The sequence below is a fragment of the Moschus berezovskii genome, chromosome 21, assembly GCF_049115385.1.
Source record: "Moschus berezovskii isolate FMDL1 chromosome 21, NW_MosBer_1.0, whole genome shotgun sequence".
In the NCBI taxonomy this organism is placed as follows: Eukaryota; Metazoa; Chordata; class Mammalia; order Artiodactyla; family Moschidae; genus Moschus; species Moschus berezovskii.
In genome coordinates this window covers 45,732,691-45,749,257 of record NC_142480.1, presented here as the reverse complement: position 1 = coordinate 45,749,257, position 16,567 = coordinate 45,732,691, and the positions used below count along the sequence as shown (strand labels likewise).

The window sequence follows — 16,567 nt, the reverse complement described above, 5'->3', positions numbered from 1 at the left end:
ACTTTCTGCATCTGGTCATTCTTGTGTTCCTTCTAGTTTAGTCTATGTTTCTGATTTTTTCCCCCTTCATTTTCTAATTCTTTCCTGAACCCTGTCAGCTAATTTTGCACATCCCCCTGTTATTTACTCACCTCATTTCAGAATTTTTTTATTTTTGATTTGTTTCTATAGATGTCTTAGTTTCTTTTAGCTGATTTTATAATAGTAAGTTATATTTTCACCCACCTCAAGGTCAAATTTTTATTATGTTGCTATGTTATTGATACTTTTTTCCTTGGGTATCCTTCTATGGGGTTTGCTGTTGGTCTTGTTTAAACAAAACAGATTTTTCTCTGTATTTCTGAAATAAATAAGGGGGTGTTCAAGGGAGTTATTTCACTATAAAGGACTCCCTCCTCTGGTGCTGAAATGAAGTATTCAAGGGTTTTGCCACAGTTTTGAAATTGATTCTTCTAGACTCTTCTACTCCCAAGGAGCTGAAGGAACTGAACATCTTTCCTTTACACCCCTTTGTTCCTTTTCAGCTTGGCTTAACATTCTGGCAGGTTTTGTTGCCCATTTCTACAGTCTTAAGGATGTGAATTCCTCCAGTGCTCTCCAATCTTCTTAAGGCCCGAATGGGTTTCCATGATTTTTCTTGCTCTAAACTACACACAGGAGCCTTGAGTCTTCTCTCGGTTTCACTGATATCTCAGACCAACATGCTAAAGATTCTTCTGTTCCATGGCTCTTATCCTTGTTTCTTCTCTATTAAAAAAAAACTCTGCTACACTTACTATTACATACGGTTTGCCTCCCCGCCTCCCACCTATATCACTTCCATTAAAGTTACTGTTATTTTTTCCTTTCTTTTGGCAATCCCAATTGCCCTGTTTTCTGTTTTGTTTTTTTTTTTAATGAGAGAGTTTAGAATATTAACCAACTATGCTACTATCATGATTTTGTTTCACTGGAAGCCTCCTAAGCATTTTTAAAGGAACTGCTATTAACGATATACTCTCTGATATCAAGGTACTCATTTTTCCATGTTCAGTTACCATTTAAATGCTGATGATTCCCAAAACTATAACTTTACTGTAGATCTTGCATGAGCTACAATTCTTTATTGATATCTTCATAGATCCTCAAACCACACCCGTTCCAAAAATCAACTCATTTTCTGTCCTTTTCAAGTCACCTTCCAAGCATGTATTTCTTTCTCTAATTGTTAATATCATCTTTGTCCATTAATTACCCAAGACAGAAATCTAGGACACTCCTCTTTTTTTTTCTCTCATTTTTATCAATTCAATTACCAAATTTGCCAGTTAGTTCTGCTAACTCTCACTCAAAACCACCCATGATTATTGATCCCAACTGCTCATTATCTCTCATTCTTTTTATTTCCATTTTCATCAGACAAGGTCCTTCCAACTCTAGGTTCCTTCTTCTTCTAACACATTGTTCTGTCTTTTATTTCTCTATTCAGACACCTCCTACAATGCCCTTAGTGACTGTTGGGGATAAATCCAAAGTCCTTCATAATCCGGCTGCCACCTCTCCTTCACCTCTCACCTTCCTCCATTTCTTTAACGCATTCTATCTTAAGCCACGTAAGATTGATAAACTCACAGCCTGTACCTGTGTATATTCTCCTGTCTCTGCCTAGGACACCCTGCTGTCTCATTTCCACACATCTGGCACTCATCATTTAACACCCAACTCTTAATCTACATCTTCTACAACACTTTCCTGGGACCCAGGGAGACTTAGATTTTCACAAAGTTCTGTAGATGGGATATCTTTATTCGTCTTACATATTTTTTCCATCTGTCTGCCTTTGAAGCCTATATTCTTGGTTGTCTCAGATTCCTGGTACCTGGGGCAATCAATCATGAAAGTGAAAGTTGCTTAGTCGTGTCTGACTCTTTGCGACCCCATGGGCTATATATATATATAGTCCATGGAATTCTCCAGGCCAGAATACTGGAGTGGGTAGCCATTCCCTTCTCCAGGGGAATCTTCTCAACCCAGGCATCAAACCCAGGTCTCCCACATTGTAGGCGGATTCTTTACCAGCTGAGCCACAGGGAAGCCCAAGAATACTGGAGTGGGTAGCCTATCCCTTCTCCAGCGGATCTTTCTGACCCAGGAATCAAACTGGGGTCTCCTGCATTGCAGGCGGATTCTTTACCAACTGAGCTATCAGGGAAGCCTGCAATCAATCATAGCAGTGCTCAGTAAATGACTATGAGGATGCAGGGCTGTGGCAACAGGCATATTCAAGTCAGAAGAAGCTTCTACAAGTCTCTTCATTTAAGTCTACAAATAAGGGCATTTCCATACTACATACCTGCTTATCAGTAAGCTAAAACTGTCTTATCGATAAGACAGTATACATGTGTGTGTGTGTCTGGAAAACACTTTCATGCAATTGTGTGCTAGTACATATTTTACAACAGGGTTCATGGAGAAAAGGGCCCTGATTATAACATTTGCCAATTTCTGTGGTGTAAATATTCCCATCATGGCTGATGTCAAGCTGTAATTGGAATATCACTGACTACACAGCAGGACGAGGTCACAATTGGTTCTCAAAAGCCAGTACGAACTGGCTCTAACATGTGTTGGAGTACTCCCTTCATAAGTCATAAATAAAACATCTACTGAAAACTGGAAAGCCATGTTTGGAAATTCATGTATCATTGGAGGGACTGATGCTAAAGCTGAAACTGCAATACTTTGGCCACCTCATACGACGAGTTGACTCACTGGAAAAGACTCTGATGCTGGGAAAGGTTGGGGGCGGGAGGAGAAGGGGACGACCGAGAATGAGATGGCTGGATGGCATCACCGACTCTGTGGACATGAGTTTGAGTGAACTCCGGGAGTTGGTGATGGACAGGGAGGCCTGGCGTGCTGTGATTCATGGGGTCGCGGATAGTCGGACACGACTGAGCGACTGAACTGAACTGAACTGAGGCATATCTTGAGCTGTACTTTGTAAAATGTCTCATGTATAGAGACCTTTTCCTTTTTATTTAGCATGTGGACAGATTTCAAAAATTGAGTTGGCAGGTATAGGTAGTTGAACACAGGAGGTGTACTCAGAGATGATCACAGGTGTTGGAAAGACAGTGCTACATGGACAGAGACAGGAAGCAGGTGGGGAAGCCGGATGGGATGAGGGTGTCCCTTTGCATGAGGATCTATCCTACTTGAAGAGCTAAGAATAAGGTATTGAAGAGAAAATCAGAAACTCTGTCCAGAAACAGAAAATCACCTATAGAAGTCAGGGAAGAAATCACACCACAGAATCATCTCTGGAGGGTAAATGTAGTGACAAATATCAAAGGGTCAAACATTGAGCTTTTTGAAAATTTGGAAGAAGATAAACCAATACAAAATATGCAGTCAGGTAAACAGGAAAAATAAAAAACACTAAGGAATATCCTGAAGGAGAATGATGAAAGTGGATGAAATGGTCAAATGCTCCATCGAAGCACAGAGAACAAAGAATTAGGAAAGGCTACTGGATTTCAGGCAGTGGGAGGGGCCACAAGACAACTTTTAGAATGACTGCCCCATAGAAGAGTCAACGCTCCTTTCTTGTAGCTACAAAAGCAGCATAAGAGTTGAGGCTCCTTTCCACAAAAAACTTGGTTCAGATCTAAGGAAATCAGGGAAAGGAATGATACAATGAATGAACAAAGCCCAAACATGCCATGAACAGAGTGAGTGAATTACAGTTGAAGCCTGAGAGGCCTGGTGTGGTGGAAAATGGAAATTCTGGAGTGGCTTTTTGGTTTTTCTGGGACCAGGGGTAGTGGTTGGTTCCAACGGGGAAAGGACACATCCAGAACCATGAAATGGATGGCTGCCCTGGAATGAGCCATCCCATGGCACAGGGGCAAGTCTGGCAGAAAGATTTAGGGAGGGTGGTAATTTGGCATTAGGATCTCTGCCGAAACAAGGCAACTTAGAAATGAGAGAAAATATTAAATATCAGCAGAAAAGCTGAACCATACAGGAAAAGACAAACTGCAGGGCAACACATGTGCCTGACTGGACCCAAGTCTGAACAGCAGCTCTGCCCAGCTGTGACATGGGCACACCTGCTTCTCCTCCAGATGCAGTTTTCCTGGAAATTTGGCCTTGGCTGAGTGCAGGCAGATGTCTTGATTGGGCTTGGGCTGACCTCTTGGGAGTGTGCACAAGCTTGCTCTTGCCTCCACAATGGCTGCCTAGGAAACGGATCTGCCTCTGGTCCAACCCAGCTCACGTGGATAACCTCCTTTGTCTCCTTTTCTTCCTCCCAACAAAATCTCTCCCAGTGAATGATTTTTCCTGTCCTGTTAGCTAGCCTGAGTTTTTCTACAGATCACGACTCCAACACACTTTAACATGTCTCCTGTCTTTGCAAAGACACTTGAGGAAGAATGTTTACCTGCTCAGATGTCTGCAGGGCCCAAGGACCTGTCAGCGATCTCATGGCCACTGGCTGCAAGGACACTATCAGCCAGATGAGAACACCATATGGGTGCTCAGGAAGTAGCTTCCCATTAAAATGCAATAAAAAAAGCTGGGTCATTATGAGTTAGAACTGAGAAATGCTGTATGATTTTAGAGACTTAGAAGACTTCAAAGAGGAGGGAAGCTCAGAGCTGGGCCTGGGGGTTTGAGGGTATCCACAAGAGCAAAGACACAAGGCAAGCCTGAGTCAACACAGTGATGGATGTTCATTTAGCGAAAGATAACCAAAGACTGCGGAGAAGGCAATGGCAAGCCACTCCAGGACTCTTGCCTGGAAAATCCCATGGATGGAGGAGCCTGGTAGGCTGTGGTCCGTGGTGTCGCTAAGGGTCGGACACGACTGAGCAACTTCACTTTCACTTTTCATTTTCACACATTGGAGAAGGAAATGGCAACCCACTCCAGTGTTCTTGCCTGGAGAATCCCAGGGACGGGGGAGCCTGGTGGGCTTCCATCTATGGGGTCACACAGAGTCGGACACGACTGAAGTGACGCAGCAGCAGCAGTAGCAACCAGAGACTGCAAATCCCATCATTCACAGCGAGAAGGAACAGTACAGGAAAGTGAGGGTGTCGCCCCCTGTCTCTCCTTTCTAAAAGGCCAGTGGGAAGAGTTTGCTCCAGTAAACGAGATGGAACTGTGAAGGCCTCTACTTTCTTGGAGAAAAGAAGAGATGAGGAGGGCACATCCAGATACAGCGGCCTTGTTTCCATGCCACCACTGCTCATACCTCGTCTTTCCCTTTCCCTGCCTCTTCCTCTTGGGTTAGGGCAGCATGTGCCCAAAGACATTACTGCCCAGAACAATCCTTACTGTGGACACACTGAAGGGTTCAACAACTCTCCCAAGGAGAAGGGGCAGGTGAGGAAATGCCTCCCAAAGGGTACTGTGCCTGACAGCACCTGGGGAGTCTCATTCAAATGCAGATTCTGATTACTTAGGTCTGGGTGGACTTGAGATCATCATCTCTTACAGGATCCCAGCTTCCAAAGAGATCCCTATGAGGTTGGGGTTGACATATACACACTACTATGTATGAAACAGACAACTAATGAGAACTTACTGCATAGGATAGGGAACTCTACTCAGTGCTCCGTGGTGACCTACATGGGAAGGAAAACCAAAAAAACAGAGGGGATATGTGTATACGTATGGCTGATTCACACTGTGGTATAGCAGAAACCAACACAACATTGTAAAGCAACTATACTCCAATAAAAATTTTAAAAAGAGTAAGCAAGACTGGAGGAGCTGGAATAAGAAGAAAGGGGGTTGGGATGTGAGTCCCATCCGTTCAAGGAAAGCCCCACAAGGATCTGAAAGTTGATTTTTCAGGCAACAAGACCTTTAGGAGTTGACTTGATAGACGGAGTGGTGGGAATACTATGAGGTGTTAAGATAGTTTGGAGAGGGGGAAGATAGTACAGAGGCAGGGAATCAGGTGGGCAGTGTAATACATAAAAGAGAACCCTTGCAATAAGGTCAAAAGGCAAGGATTCTATTCCTATTTCACAGCCTATTTTAGCTATTTGGGTTTAATTTTTCCCTCTTGAAAAACGGGTATTGCTACTAGACTATATTAAGTTCTAAATATGCACTAAAATGTTAGTTTGGAATTCTGCTTATAGCAATTAATGTGAGCTTGAGAGAATAAAGAGTAAATTCAGCAGTGGTGTCAACGGAATGCAGAGGAAGTAAAGGTATGAAACATTTTCAGAAAGTTGAAATGACAGGGTTTAATAAATAATTCTATATAAGGAGACATAAGGCAGAGAAGAACGAAACTGATTTTGAGTTAATCCTGGGATACAATGACTTTGGTTCTCTCAAAAGACAGGAGTCATGGGATTTGGTGTAGGAGAAATATGAGTACAGATTAGGTAATATTGAGTAAACACTGAAAATGAATCATTATGGGTGGGTCTGGAGTAGGGCACTCACACAACCCGGAGAGTAAATGTGTCCTGAAATTCTGCGCCCTGGACATTCCACTCACATCAAAGGAGCCCAGCTCTCATCTGAGGGAGGACATACTGAAAGATTGAAAAGGAGGAGGAGCAGAAAAGAAGGGGCTGTAAAGTTGGGATGGCCCTTACCTTGGACCAGTCTCCCACAGTCCAGTGTGGAGGACAGTCTGTCCTGGCACAGGACTTACGGGATGAGGCCTTGGGTCCTTGGCACAGTTCCTCGGAGAGATTCAAGAAGCTGCCATCCGTTAAGAGCTGCCGACAGGTGACCCTGCGATTCTGCGTTCCCCCTCCGCAGGTCCTGGAACACTGGGAGGACACAAAGAAATGAGTCCACAGGCTCAGCCCTCTTCGGTAAAGTGAAACACAGGGCTCTTACGATCATAAGCCTGGCAGCCATACCTGCTGCCACTCTTCAATATGCCAGCTAGGAGGGCAGTCAAACTGGTTGCATGCTTGTAAGGCATGGGGCTTCTCATCTCTGCATTCCTCAGGGGGGGAGGGGGACTCCCCAGGGTGCAGGCAGTACACTTCTCGAGTCTGGATGCCAACACCACAGGTGGCTGAGCAGGGTCCCCAAGAGCCCATGTGCCACCTGTACCAAAACAACAAGTGGGAAAAATTCACTGTCCAGTGGACTCAGTGGGACACCCAGAGCATGGACAACTGCATGCTCCTCTCTGGATTTCCAGCCTCCACCCTCCATATCCACAGCATCAATAAGTGCAATTAAAGTGCAGAAATACAATGTTTAAAGGCAAGACATGTCAGAAAAGTGCTTAAAGATTTCACCTGTCTAGGAAAGTCTGGAGTCAAAGAGAAGCAGATTTCTCTCCATCCTAGCCTACCACCATATATCATTAATAAAATCTTGGTTTTGTTTTGAATAGAGCCCCAAGGCAAGGATGATTTATATAAGGTGTCAAAAGAAATTTTAAATGCTTAAAAGCACACTTCAGGAAATTTTTAGGGCACCTGGATTCATTATTTGGAATATCCCTAAGAAAATTCTTTTATGTTAGGATTGGATTTACAGCACATATATATACATAATGTGATTCCTTTCCAATAAGATCTCGGAAAAATCAGGTTTTCTCATGAAACATCTGCAAAAATGAAAAACCAGGGCAGTTGCTTTGGGTACATATTTCCAAGTTGCCTTCAAAAATGATTCTCTCAATTCACGCTTTTGCCAGAAGTAGAGAGAGCCTGGCTTCTACAGCCATACCACCGCTGGACTGTATCATTTGAAAAAGGCTCTGCCCATCTGATGGGTGAAAAATTGTACACAATAATTCTTTTAAAACTTGTAGATATTTAATTATTAGTAACCATGAATCTTACTCCAGCTGTAAAATATTTTTCTAAGCTCCTGGCTTATCAAAAAGACAAACTTTAACAAGAATATAGAGAATTTAATAATATATTTGAAAATTTTGATGAAATAGATAAGCTATTCAGTTCAGTTCAGTTCAGTCACTCAGTCGTGTCCGACTCTTTGCGACCCCATGAATCACAGCACGCCAGGCCTCCCTGTCCATCACCAATTCCCGGAGTTCACTCAAACTCATGTCCACAGAGTTGGTGATGCCATCCAGCCATCTCATTCTCTGTCGTCCCCTTCTCCTCCCGCCCCCAATCCCTCCCAGCATCAGAGTCTTTTCCAGTGAGTCAACTCTTCGCATGAGGTGGCCAAAGTATTGGAGTTTCAGCTTTAGCATCAGTCCTTCCAATGAACACCCAGGACTGATTTCCTTTAGAATGGACTGGTTGGATCTCCTTGCAGTCCAAGGGACTCTCAAGAGTCTTCTCCAGCAGCACAGTTCAAAAGCATCAATTCTTCGGCGATCAGCTTTCTTCACAGTCCAACTCTCACATCCATACATGACCATGGGAAAAACCATAGCCTTGACTAGATGGACCTTTGTTGGCAAAGTAATGTCTCTGCTTTTTAATATGCTATCTAGGTTGGTCATAACTTTCCTTCCAAGATAAGATATTAGCTATTAAACTACAAAAAGTTCTTTTGAAGAAAAGGACTAGATTGTGCTAATTTTGTGATTAAGTTCCTACAAGTTTCTAAGAAACAAATGAATTATGTTACTTAAAATGTTCCAAGGTAAAAAAGAGGATTAAAATGTAAAGAAAACATTTGATTACAACCTATGATGATATTTTCTTAATTTTCAAAAGAGAGAAATAGAAATTTTAAGTAACAAGCATATTAATCATAGGATTAAAATAATATACAGTATAAACATTCATTTGGAAGGACTGATGTTGAAGCTGAGGCTCCAATACTTTGATCACTTGATGTGAAGAGTCTAGTCATTGGAAAAGACCCTGATGCTGGAAAAGATTGAAGGCAAAGAAGAAGTGGGTGACAGAGGATGAAATGGTTAGATAGTATCACCGACTCAATGGACATGAATTTGAGCAAACTCCGGGAGATACTGAAGGACAAGGGAGCCTGGTGTGCTGCAGTCTATGGTATTGCAAAGAGTCAGACACGACTTAGTGACTGAACAACAGCAATACACACTGTGAACTGAACATTTGTATCCTCCAAACCCCAAAGATTCCAAGAATACTTGGAATACAAAATAATATTATTTTCCAAATTGTTCTTATATTTTAATTTCTTCTGTAATGAATTCATCTTTCATTTGGCCTATCTGTGAACTATCTTCATTAGCATTAGATTTTTTTCATATGCTTTGGAATGTCATTTTGCAAGCTCAACTGGAAGGGGTTTTCTCTCCCTCCACCTCCTTTAATCCTTTTCTCTGTCTCTTAACCCTTTCCGTCTACAGTTTGGTTTGCCTCCAGTAAGCCCTCTGGGGTATCCAGGCTAGAACCAGGTCCATGTGGATAATGTGGCATAGAAGCACTATGAACACACTGACAACCCAACCACGTAGCCAACAGGTAAGCCAGGGCTGGATCTGTGCCCAGGGCTCTATTGTGTCTATCCTTCATCTTCACAGGTGAGTAGCTTCAGGTAAACACAGGTTTCTGGTTGTGGTCAGCAGCAGTTTTTCTTCACAAAGAAGTAAGGAATGTGGGTCCTTTTCCATGAATTAAAAGAAAGATGCTCAGTCTCTGTTACCCAGAGGATCTGAACTCTGATTGACCCCAAATGCTGTGGGGCTAAAGCCCAGAAGTACCACAGGTCCAGTTCCACTCACCACTTCCCTCTTATGTTCCTTTCCCAGCCTATGTAGTTATTTTCACCGTTTCCTGGGTGTGATGTTTCCCTTTTTTATACTGTAGCTATCACTGATCTGTATTTAGAGCAGAATGTGAAATTAAAACATGATCTGAATTGGAAGTATATTCGTTAACCTATTAATTAGGCTACTAATATACAAAGTTCCAGTAGCTTTAGGGGTGAGGAAAATCACCAATAGTAGATACTCTGATGACAATCAGACCACACAGCTAAATAATTAGAAGGCTTTTGTTGCACTATTAAAACAACTCAGTTTAACTATGTAATTTATTAGGAGCAACTTTGGGATGGTCAGTCTTCCAAGAAAGTATATAACTACTAGAATTAATCGGTGACATAAGGGACTGGAAGGGGAACCATTCTTATTCAAGAAACAGGTAACAATTTCTTATTAAGAGACAATGAACACAGCATTTTTTGTTTTAATTCAAGACCTGGGTAACAAGTTGGTAGAGAAACACTTTACTCTTGCCTTTTGTCTCCCCACCTCCCTGTCTAGCCATGTTGAGTCCTGTCGCAGAAGAAGAAGGCTCTTCTTGGACTAGTGGAACCATTATGTAACCCTGCCCGTTTCTCTCTCCTGGAAAAAGCAAACTCCATAAATAGCAGACACTCAGCAGTTAAAGGACAGACCAAAGGGAGTAACCCCAGAAGAGCAAATAAACATACAACGCCCCACCTTGGAGAGTTCAGGCTAATACATCAAACACATTTGTCTCTGGGTAAACAAAGATCTACTGACTGTCCAACCCAATCTCACTGGTAAGTTTCACCCTGGGGTGATATTTTATTGCGACTGCCCTTGGAGTCAGTAAATATTTGCATGGAAAGTATTGTGCAACACTCTGTTCCTGTTTTTCCTACACCACTGGTTTCTAGAACCTAAAACATTTTTGTAAACTTACCTTTATTTTGGCATCAACCCTTTGTCTCTGCTGGTTTTTTTCCAAAATAACTCTCAACCTTCAAAAACTTTATTAAACTTGCAACTTTGAAATGAGGAATAGTATTTCTCTTCACATAAAAACAGACCCTTAATTTTGCAAAGTGGCCAAGATATATTGTGTGCTGTATTATTCCCAGCTTGAAAGCTCTGTGGGCAGGACTGCTGAGGCAGATTATGTGCAAGATCCCTGGCCGAGGCTGAGTAATGAGGAACCTGCTCGTGGGCTAGTGCATGAATAAACCAGCATGCTCCCTTCAGTACCATAAAGGGACAGTTTCTAGATCTGTAGTCAGGTCTTGCCCCAATTTGGTGAGCAAAGGAAGGATGGCACTGCAAACCAAGCTCAGCCCTGCCTTGGCCTCCTAGGCAGGTCAAGCAGAGGCTGGTATTCTTATAACAAAGCCTGAGCATTTCAAAGGATTTATGAGTAGATGTGAGGATAATTGCAAAAATACTAGGCAGAGTCCTGCAGATGTGAGTGAGAAACGCAACCTGAAGCGTGACTCAACAATGAAAGACTAGAGCTGAAAAGGACCTTGGTGATGATAAAGTCTAACACCTTTCATCAACATTCAGATGAAGAAACTGGGCCCTAAGGGCCAAGGGACATGTCTGAAGTGTCCTGATGGAGGCAGAACTGGCCTCTACTCCATGCTCCAGATCCATTCCCACTTCTCTCTGCACTGTTAAGACACATCCCTATCATGTGTCCAAGGTTAGGATCCCATTTCACACTGTTGACTTCATATACCAGGGAGCAAAGAGCTGCTGATCACTTTTATGGGAGACTATTAACTTATTTCATGGATAAGGGCTCCAGGCAGAGGGCCAAGGTCTGGAGAAGACTCTTGAGAGTCCCTTGGACTGCAATGAGATCCAACCAGTCCATTCTAAAGGAGATCAATCCTGGGTGTTCATTGGAAGGACTGATGCTAAAGCTGAAACCCCAATACTTTGGCCACCTCATGCGACGAGTTGACTCACTGGAAGACTCTGATGCTGGGAAGGATTGGGGGCAGGAGAAGAAGGGGACGGCAGAGAATGAGATGGCTGGATGGCATCACCAACTTGATGGACATGAGTTTGAGTGAACTCCGGGAGTTGGTGATGGACAGGGAGGCCTGGCGTGCTGTGATTCCTGGGGTCGCAAAGAGTCGGACACAACTGAGTGATTGAACTGAACTGAACTGATTAGCTTATTTCATGGATAAGGGCTCCAGGCAGAGGGCCAAGGTCCAGAAGGCATGAATGAGCAGGAGCATGGGTCAAAGTGAATAATTCAGTGTCACTGATGGGAAAGTTCAAGTTCCTTTGGGTGTGTGTGAGTAAGCATGTGTGTGTGTGTGTGTGTGTGTGTGTGTGTGCGCGCGCGCACGCACGCACTGTGATAAGGTGAGAGAAGTCATGACAGGAAACGTGGTTCAAGAACCTAAAACCAGGGTCCCCAAGGACTTCATCTTCTCTCACAGGTTGAACTGTTTTCTTCAAAATGAAGCCGAAGTCCTAACCTCAAGAACTCACAAATGTGAACTTATTTGGAAATAGCATCTTTGAAGATGACAGAGTTAGACTGAGGCCATCAGATGTTGGGCTCTAATTCAATAGGAGCAGTGTGACCTGATAAAAGGGGAAATTTCAATGCAGAAACCTAGAGAAGGAAGATGCTATGAAAACACAGGGGAGATTTCCCTGGTGGTCCAGGAGTATGGCTAAGACTCCACACTCTCAATGCAGAGGGCCTGAGTTCCATCCCTGGTCAAGGAACTAGATCCCAAATGCCACAAGTAAGACCTGGTACAAGCGAATAATTAAATATTATAAACAGAAAACACACAGGGAAGGCCATCCACAAGATGCTGCTGCTGCTAAGTCGCATTAGTCATGTCCGATTCCGTGCGACCCCATAGACGGCAGCCCACCAGGCTCCTCCATCCCTGGGATTCTCCAGGCAAGAATACTGGAGTGGGTTGCCATTTCCTTCTCCAGTGCATGAAAGTGAAACGTGAAACTGAAGTTGCTCAGTTGCATCCAACTCTTCGCGACCCCAGGGACTGTACCCTACCATGCTCCTCTGTCCATGTCCATGGGATTTTCCAGGCAAGAGTACCGGAGTAGGTTGCCATTGCCTTCTCCCATCCACAGGCTAAGGACGTTCAAGCTACCAGAAGTTAGGAGAGGCACAGAGAACAGGTTTTCCCTCCGAGCTGTCAGAAGGAACCAACCTTGATTAAGGGTTTCTAGACTCCCCATATGTGAGACAGTGAACTTTTGTTGTTTAAGCCACTCAGCTTACGGAACTTTGTTATGGAAGCCCAAGGGAACTAATACATATGCCAAAGTAAAGAATGTGGCTTTTCCACAGGGAAAAGGAAGTCACTGGAGCGTTTTTTGTGGGAGTTCACATCGCCATTCTCTAATTTAGAAGACAGTTTAATAGTCATATGTGTACATATAAATCAGAGCAGGGAACACTAGAGGGAGGACTCAAATTTTATGATAAATGGTCGGGGACACATCTAATTTGGACTCAATCCGAGGATGCTTGCAGATTCACATGGAGGCAGGCTTTAAATGGGGGACACTCAGATGAATTATGGCAGACTAGCTATTTCGGTTAAGGTAATTAATTAAACATTTATAATTGATTTCAATATCTCTACCTTTGTTCTCCCCATCTCAGGGTTTGAGCAGTCTCTTTTAAGTGTACATTGTGTGTGTTTTTTTTTTTTTGCCACGCAGTGCAGCATGTTGGGAATTTTAGTTCCCCAACCAGGGGTCAAACACACATCCCCTGCACTGGCAGCTCGGAGTCTTAATCATTGGACCACCAGTTCAGTTCAGTTCAGTTAAGTCGCTCAATCATGTCTGACTCTTTATGACCCCATAAATCGCAGCATGCCAGGCCTCCCTGTCTATCACCAACTCCCAGAGTTCACTCAAACTCATGTGCATCGAGTCGGTGATGCCATCCAGCCATCTCATCCTCTGTCGTCCCCTTCTCCTCCTGCCCCCAATCAATCCCTCCCAGCATCAGGGTCTTTTCCAATGAGTCAACTCCTCACATGATGTGGCCAAAGTACTGGAGTTTCAGCCTCAGCATCAGTCCTTCCAATGAACACCCAGGATTGATCTCCTTTAGGATGGACTGGTTGGATTTCCTTGCAGTCCAAGGGACTCTCAAGAGCCTTCTCCAACACCACAGTTCAAAAGCATCAGTTCTTCAGTGCTCATATTTCTTCACAGTCCAACTCTCACATCCATACATGACTACTGGAAAAACCATAGCCTTGATGAGATGAACCTTTGTTGGCAAAGTAACGTCTCTGCTTTTTAATATGCTATCTAGGTTGGTCATAACTTTCCTTCCAAGGAGTAAGCATCTTTTAATTTCATGGCTGCAATTACCATCCGCAGTGATTTTGGAGCCCAAAAATATAAAGTCTGACACTGTTCCCACTGTTTTTCCATCTATTTCCCATGAAGTGATGGGACCAGATGCCATGATCTTAGTTTTCTGAAAGTTGAGCTTCAAGCCAACTTTATCACTCTCCTCTTTCACTTTCATCAAGAGGCTCTTTAGTTCCTCTTCACTTTCTGCCATAAGGGTGGTGTCATCTGCATATCTGAGGTTATTGATATTTCTCCCGGCAATCTTGATTTCAGCTTGTGCTTCTTCTAGCCCAGCATTTCTCCTGATGTACTCTGCATATAAGTTAAATAAGCAGGGTGACAATATACAGCCTTGACGCACTCCTTTTCCTATTTGGAACCAGTCTGTTGTTCCATGTCCAGTTCTAACTGTTGCTTCCTAACTTGCATACAGGTTTCTCAAGAGACAGGTCAGGTGGTCTGGTATTCCCATCTCTTTCAGAATTTCCACAGTTTATTGTGATCCACACAGTCAAAGGCTTTGGCATAGTCAATAAAGCAGAAATAGATGTTTTTTTCTGGAACTCTTTTGCTTTTTCGATGATCCAGCAGATGTTGGCAATTTGATGTCTGGTTCCTCTGCCTTTTCTAAAACCAGCTTGAACATCTGGAAGTTCACGGTTCACATATTGCTGAAGCCTGGCTTGGAGAATTTTGAGCATGACTTTACTAGCGTGTGAGATGAGTGCAACTGTGCAGTAGTTTGAGCATTCTTTGGCATTGCCTTTCTTTGGGACTGGAATGAAAACTGACCTTTTCCAGTCCTGTGGCCACTGCTGAGTTTTCCAAATTTGCTGGCATATTGAGTGCAGCACTTTCACAGCATCATGTTTCAGGATTTGAAATAGCTCAACTTGAATTCCATCACCTCCACTAGCTTTGTTCATAGTGCTGCTTTCTAAGGCCCACTTGACTTCACATTCCAGGATGTCTGGACCACCAGGGAAGTCCCTAAATGTAAATTTGATTTATCAAATGCTCCAGTGGCTTCCCAGCAACTCTCAGGATCAAGTCCAAATGCCTGCCATGGTCCTACTATGTCTGGTCTCGTCTCTGGTCTGGTCTCTCATCTCCTGACTTCCTTTCTGTCCAGTTTCTTGAACACACCAATTTCTTCCTTTCCTCGGGACCTCTGTATATACTGTTCCTTCTGCCTAGGACACTCCTTCCTCTACGCTTCCCCTGGCCAACTTTCACTCCTCTTTTACATATCAGCTTACATGGAACCCTCAGGGAAGCCTCCTCTGAATGCCTGCACCCAATCCTCAGTCCAAACCAATCTACATTAGGTCCTTATGCAACTCTTGTTCTTGAGACTTTTTCTGTTTCGTTATAGCATGTATTATAATTTAAGTAATATACTTATTTATGTTTGTTTAACTCTTCCTCCTACCCCATCCCAAGACACAAGTTGAAGGAACCAGATTATAAACCTTGTAGAGCATGATTCCAGTTTCTTGGGACAACAGGTTGAGATATTAAACTATGCTTTCCACCTCCTGCATTTCCCGTTGTGCTTCACCCTGGTCAGACAGGTAGTTTCCATTTCACAGAGCCTCACCGGAGGGATGTGGTGGGGGTTGGGGGAGAAGAACAGAAACTAGCTTCTCCAAAAATATCTAAATCATTGCTTCTGATATTAGATTAAGAAAAAACTGAGAAACCTAAGATGAGTAATTTGGATTCCTAAGGTTTTCAATACTTAACCTGAGTGCTATTTCCCCTGAGATAAAGGGGATGTTCCAAATGGACAGAATCTCAGCATCACCTCCCATATACTTGATGTTCTTGGAGTGCTCCGGATAGACTTGATGATAAAGTGGGCGTCCTGACTCCCAGTTAGATCAAACCTTCTATTACTCCTACTGTGTTGTGTCTTCTGCCCTTTTCTACTAGTATTCTGATGTGGATGACTCTAGAATTCAGTAAACCTGGGGGTGGAAGTGGGAGGACTAGGGAAGAAGATTTCCCTATACTGTTTCTGGGCCTTGCTAACCAAAGTAACTATGTAGGTTTTTACTGCCTCGTCTCAGTTGAGTACAGCACAATGGCTCTAATGTAAGAAGTTAAGAAGTTCCCTGGGGACTTCCCTAGCAGTCCAGTGGTTAAGAATCCTTCTTGCAATGCAGGGGATGCAGATTTGATCCCTGGTCAGAGAACTAAGATTCCACATGCCTCAAGCAACTAAGCCCACAGAGCAACCACTGGGCCCTTGCACCACAACTAAAGAGTCCATGTGCCACAGTGAAAGATCCCATGTGCCGCAAATAAGACCCTACACAACCAAATAAAGATATATATATATATTTTAAACAAGAAGTTTCCCGTGTTGCCTTAGCTGACAATCTAAGTCAGAAATATAGTAATGGATACAAAATGCTATGCCTGGTTCCCTGTAAATGTGGCCTCCTCTAAGACTGAGCAGGTTAGTGACCGAGACCCACAAAGAAAGGACCCATCTTCAGGACAGAGAAGCATGGA

At 43.3% G+C, this 16,567-nt stretch overlaps 1 protein-coding gene across 5 annotated transcripts in view; it reads right to left on the bottom strand.

Annotated features, from left to right (window-relative positions):
• The window catches only part of LOC129550338 (ADAMTS-like protein 3), a 408,047-nt gene that overhangs the window by 103,519 nt on the left and 287,961 nt on the right, over positions 1-16,567 (bottom strand). For all 5 annotated transcript variants that reach the window (XM_055417913.2, XM_088829596.1, XM_088829595.1 and 2 more), the window contains 2 exons: positions 6,882-7,074; positions 6,609-6,788 (listed from right to left, as the gene is read on the bottom strand). In XM_055417913.2, coding sequence (XP_055273888.2) covers positions 6,609-6,788; positions 6,882-7,074 — 373 coding nt within the window. The remainder of the gene's footprint in view (positions 1-6,608; positions 6,789-6,881; positions 7,075-16,567) is intronic.